General features: G+C 42.7%; 1 protein-coding gene across 1 annotated transcript in view; it reads left to right on the top strand.

Annotated features, from left to right (window-relative positions):
• Positions 1–1,029: 1,029 nt before the first annotated feature.
• Positions 1,030–6,000, top strand: part of LOC149299430 (histone-lysine N-methyltransferase, H3 lysine-36 specific-like) — a 29,936-nt gene continuing 24,965 nt past the window's right edge. The window contains exon 1 of the mRNA XM_089485992.1: positions 1,030–1,935. Within this exon, the coding sequence (XP_089342118.1) occupies positions 1,030–1,935 (906 nt within the window). The remainder of the gene's footprint in view (positions 1,936–6,000) is intronic.

Genomic DNA, 6,000 nt, shown 5'->3' with positions numbered 1-6,000 from the left:
CCTAACTACCAGCAGCAGCCCCCGCCTCCTGCGGGCTCCCCTCCCCCACGCAGGCTCCGCACGCCTCCTCTAGCAGTGGAAGGCTGCACTCCCCGTTGCGTGCTGTGCGGCTGGGGGAGGTAGTGCAGACCGCCGCGGGCTCCAGGCCTAGCGCTGTGTGATGAGGGGCAGGCGCACGGTAAGGCCGGGGCATAGAGCCTCCGCTCCCCCCCCCCCCCTGCATGTGGATCTCACCTCTCATTACTATACCGCACTGCACCGGGGATCACTACTCGGGATGGGTAGGGGAGCCGTGCTTAGGCTTTGTATTTATTTATTTAAATGAGAATGTTGCACAGCCGGGTTGGCTTTAGTTGCTTTCTTGCAATTGATCGCAGTGTTCTCTTGCTCGGCTCTCCGCCGCTGACCCACACGTTCAAACTGAAATATGCAAAGGGATACGGGTTGCTTGGTTTAGTTTTTGTTTTTTTGTATCAACATTTGCCATGCAGCACACCGATTTACATCCCCGATCACTGCCAGTACATGCATGTGTCTATTTACACATTTAATTCGCTTCCTGTACGGGGGAGCGCAGTGAGGGACAAAGCCTGCAAATCGGGTTAACCTCTGTGGTGCTGGAGGGGGCCTGCAACGTTCATATTCTACAGTAAGAAGATCTCCGGAGTGTTAGTAAATCAGCTGCTGCTGCTGCTGGGGGGGGGGAATCCTGGGCCATTTTTTTTGTATTCAGGCTCCTACTAATATCTCCATCCCCCTCCTTCCTACACTTTGCTCAGCTGCCGAGGAGGAATGGAGCTCCAGTGTGTGTCTACACCGGCATTTGCCTCTATAGTGTAGGCCTCTGCCTGCTGTAGGTGGCTTCCATTTTGCCAAGGGAACAGGGTTCGCACGAAGAACACGATCCCGGCCTCACCGGGTGATCTGGCTATAGGAATGCGGTTAAATCTAGGCACGCACTTTCAGGATTTTCATTTTATTTCCTTATTCATTTTTTGGTTTTGTTTCCTAGGTTGATGCCGCCGAAGGATGGATGACGCCTGTGATTTAGACAGGCTGAGCAGTGCCCCGGGATTCTTCAATTCATTAAATCCAAATGTCCATCTTAAGCAACCCGTGGAGCCTCCGAATGGGTGCAGCTTGCCGTTAGCCTCACCCCTGCAGAGCTGCATGTCGGGTTATGGGCAGGATTCCTCCTCCCACTACATTCCGCTTCGTAGACTCCAGGACCTGGCCTCCATGATCAATATGGATGGTATTAATGGATCCCAAGACACCGAGGGAAGCCGATCAGACGCAAACGACAAGCATTATTATTTTAATCCAAGTGATCCGGAAATCCACCCCGCTGGTCAGGACCCTGCATATGACTATCCTCCAGAACTTCCTGGAAAGTTACCCAAAAATGTTAAGAACGGGATGCATCCCTTTGATCCATTTTGTCATATGGAAGAGCCAAACTATAGTATGGAACCGCTAAATTATGATCTAGATGGACCTAGTTTTGGAATAGAGTTACCAGTTTATGGGCAGCAATCCTCTGTATCAGAAAACAAGAATTTAGGAGAAGCAAGATCGAAAATGAATACATCTCCTGACTTTGGGTCAGAATTAGATGATTTGGTTACACTAAATTGGGATGATAATAGCGAGAACACTGAAAACAGAAATCTGGCAGCAAAGACATCGTTTTTAGCAATGATTCAGGATTCTGAAATACCAAATGGATCTCGCAGTAGTATGTCTAAAGGCTTTTTGGATGAAGATCGGCATCATGATGCTCTTCTGCAGGTAGATAGAGTAAGTGGTCAAGATCCACTTGCGGTGATGCACGCGGAGGACAAATCATTGTCTGTTGATGACGATATGGAAGCGGATCATGACGATATGGAAGCAAATAATGAACGGTCTCCTGATGCATCCGAATTAAATCCTGTAAGCATATTTTTGGGTGTTTGAAAATAACCTTCATGACATAACTTACGGTTAATAGTAATTCCGTCAAAACTGTTCAGTGCTCTGCATGCTCATGAGCCTCTTTAGTTACATCAGTGGATTCGTATAGATAATTTTGTTTTGGGTTTTTTTCTCCAATGTGTGACGAGTTCAAGATCTGAGGAAGGTAAAAGTGGGAGTGTTTATTTTTGTAGGCAATGGAGTGTTGAACTGGTCACATGATTGCAATTTTTTTTTTCTTTTTTCCCCCCATCAGCCAATCACGCAGTCTATTGGTTTCTTTTGAAATGACATTCTAACTCTTGGCCTTCTATGTCCATGAATAGAGTTTGATGAGAACCTTTACACCTGCGGCAACATAGTGTAACAAGTGGAGTTTCTATGCTGTCAGTATGTAGTGCTGTCTTATAAATATGGATCACAAGTAATCAAAAATGGACTGTTATTCTCTCGTGCCAGTATGTAAAGTCTGTTTAATACTCCAGACTGTGCTTTACACAGAGGAAATGTGGGCCATTTAGGTATAATATGCCCCCTTTGACATAGTCTATTATTAATGAAATCCATGTATATTGTAGCTACTGAATTAACACTAACAATGCAGATATTCACATATTTTTATTAGAATTTTGGAGGACACAGATAAAATAGCCCAGTTGGATCAGGAGTGACGCTGCTTTTACACAACAAATTTTGATAAATTATATTCTAGGCAAATAGATCTCACAATGAATAAGGTTTAAATTGTATGTTGATATACAGTTGTGATCAAGAGTTTGCATACCCTTGGAGAATTGGTGATATATGTACCATTTTTAAAGAAAACATGAGTGAGCAGGCAAAACATGGGATTCGTATTCACCTGTAGGTTATAACAGAATGGCACAATCATAAAACAAAACATGGCAAGAAAGAAATTAAATGACCCCTGTTCAAAAGTCTGCATCCCCTTAGTTCTTAATACTGTGTATTGCCTCATTTAGCATCAATGACATTGCGTAATCTTTTGTAATAGTTGTCTGAGGGTCCCAAATTCTTGCAGGTGGTATAGCTGCCCATTCGTCCTGGCAAAATGCCTCCTGATCATGCAAAGCCTTTGGTCGTCTTGCATGAACCGCACGTTTGAGACCTCCCCAGAGTGGCTCGGTGATATTAAGGTCAGGAGACTGTGATGAACGCACCAGAACCTTCACTTTTTTTCTGCTGTAACCACTGGAAGGTCGACTTGGCCTTGTGCTTTGGGTCATTGTCATGCTGGAAAGTCCAAGAGCGTCCCATGTGCAGCTTTTGTGCGGAAGAATGCAAATTGACAGTATTTTCTGGTAACACGCTGCGTTCATCAATTTATTTTTTTCAATCAAAGATTCCCTGAGCCTTTAGAGTCCACCCCCCCCACCCCAACATCAGTGAGCCACCACCATGCTTCACAGTGGGGATGGTATTCTTTTCGCTATAGCACTCGTTGACCCCTTTCCAAACATAGTACTTATGGCTGTGACCATAAAGCTTTTTTTTTGGTCTCATCACTCCAAATTACAGTGTGGCAGAGGCTGTGAGGTGTGTAAAGTTGTTGTCGCGCATATTGTAACCGGGCTTTTTTGTGGCAACTCGATCATGCAGCCCATTTTTGTTCCTCGTATTGTATTGTGCTCCTTGGAACAACCACACCATCTTTTTCCAGAGCTGCCTGTGTTTCTCCTGAGGTAAGCCGGACCTAGGCTTGGTATCAATAGATCCCTGAATTTTCCACTTCTTAGTAAGTGATTGAACAGCACCGACTGGCATTTTCAAGGCTTTGGGTATCTCTCTATATCCCTTTCCATCTTTATAAAGTTCCATTACCTTGTTACATAGGTCTTTTGACAGTTCTTTTCTGCTCCCCAAGGCTCAGTATCTTGCCTGCCCAGTGCATCCACATGAGAGCTAACAAACTCATTGACTATTTATACGCAGACACTAATTGCAATTGAAATTAACCTTTAATTACCATTTTAACTTGTGTGTGTCTGTCACAAAGCTAAACATTTAAGGGTATGTAAACTTTTGATCAGGGCCATTTGGGTGATATCTGTAGTTATGATTTAAAAAGGAGGCAAACAACTATGTTGTGTAAGACACAAGTGAACATTTTCTCGGTGTGCTATGGGAGCTGTGTGATAAGCGACATCTCGGCTCTAGCTCATGTTGTAATATGTGTTATTCCTGGGTTCTATGCCGTAGCCTTCTACATGTGACTTTCACATGTACTATGTACACTTGCTGGTGTGCAGCTTCTGTGGACCGTGCTTTGTGTATGATGTCCTTAGAGCGTTGGTTCACAGATTGGGTTTGGACTGTACTGGCCATTTTTCATTCTTCCGTTCCAATCAAAATATTAAGGTTTTTGTCATATCTCCCTATTCCTTCTGTTTACTAAGGGAATGTGCACACACTGACTGTATGTGTGTGTATAATCTATACACACACCTCTCTCCCTCTTACCTTGCTGAGACCTGTCACTGGGGCACCAATGCCTCTCTACCATATTACATGACCCTGCTATATGCCTTCCGTTGCTGGGCGCTCAAGTGCAGTGCGCCCACCTCAACGTTTCCCCGCAGCCAAGCCAGGGGCCCTTTATTCCCTAGCTGTTTTCCAGTTGATGTCTTAAGGGTGATGGTCTACATAGTCTGTAGAATTTAGCCATTTCAACTAATTGTAGCATTGTGAAAATAGTGCTGGGAATATGACTGAAACTCATCTAGAATGAGTTCTTAAAGCATGTGATGACTTACCTCAGTTTCTCAAGGGCATCCTTATTAAAAGAAATGTAAAATATGTCCTAAGTAGGTAGTTACTACTTGAAGGAGAGGAAACGGGAAACTTAAATCAAGTTTCCCACGTGCTTGAATAGCCAGCGGTAAAACCATTGTTTACTGGGCTTCAGCGTCCCTTATCCAAGCTGGCCTTTGGTCGTCACGGGTGGTACTAGCCTGCGCTGACCCCCCATACGTGAAGCCACGTTTCCTTATTTTTCTTACTTAGCTATGCTTCTTGTTTGTGATTGTTCTTGAATGTATGAATGCTCGTAATGTTATTTTAACAGTATTATCTAGGTTTTAAGAAATCAATATACTGTTGGATATATATATAATATATATATATATAATTTATATTAGTGTGAGAGAATCCAAGCTGGACAACATGGCGTAGCCATTTTTACTAAGAATTTCACAGTATCTTTCGTTGCCTTCCTGGCTCTCAGCTGCCCTTTTGGTATGGATGAGAATACTATGTTCTGATGACACGGTGCTGTTCTTTACCTGTCATAACATCTCCCCATTTGTGTCCTGATATACCCTTGTTGTTTGATGTGTTCATTTTCTGTAGTTTGACTTTATTTTTTAATGTGATATATGTTAGTCATACCCCTTGAATATATGTATTGTATTAAGCGCTGCGTAAATTGTTGGCGCTATATAAATAAAAGATAACACTCAGCCTTGCTCCTTCACACTTGAACATGTGTTCAATTCAGAAGGCCTCCTAAATGAGGATAGTTTGTGAATGTTTGCTCCCTATGCCTGCTGCATCCTTGAGGCAAAGTGAACGATAAGTGTTTGAGAGAAGCATCCCTTGGTTAACTGAATAAAGGGCATCAATTAGGTAAACAAGTGTTTGCCTCACTAGTACCTGTTTGAAAATTAAGGAAAAACATGCAAACAAACCTAATAACCTCTGTCTGTCTCTTTTATTTATCCTGTAAGATGGTTTTTTTTTCTCTCCAGTATCAATGGCAACAATCTTAGTGTCTGCTTTTTTGACACAAATATTGTGTAGAAAAATTGTGAATGAGGGAAAATTTTTAAATCATTGAAGAATCCTTTCAGGTGAGGGATTTGACCTTCAACCATACCAGAAATTATTTTTCTACAGCAATATTTAGCTCTTACAGCAGAGAATTAGATTGAAAAATACCTTTTGGATGATAATTGGGTTTAAGCAGACCAGAGTATAGAGCATTTAGCAGCATATGGTGTGTGGTGTTTTATTTTTGTTTTTTTT

This window comes from Sceloporus occidentalis, unplaced genomic scaffold, assembly GCF_023333645.1.
Source record: "Sceloporus occidentalis isolate IW3139 unplaced genomic scaffold, rSceOcc1.0.p SCAF_28, whole genome shotgun sequence".
Taxonomy (NCBI): domain Eukaryota; kingdom Metazoa; phylum Chordata; class Lepidosauria; order Squamata; family Phrynosomatidae; genus Sceloporus; species Sceloporus occidentalis.
The sequence above is the reverse complement of the archived record's forward strand: the minus strand, read 5'-3'. Positions and strand labels throughout refer to the sequence as shown.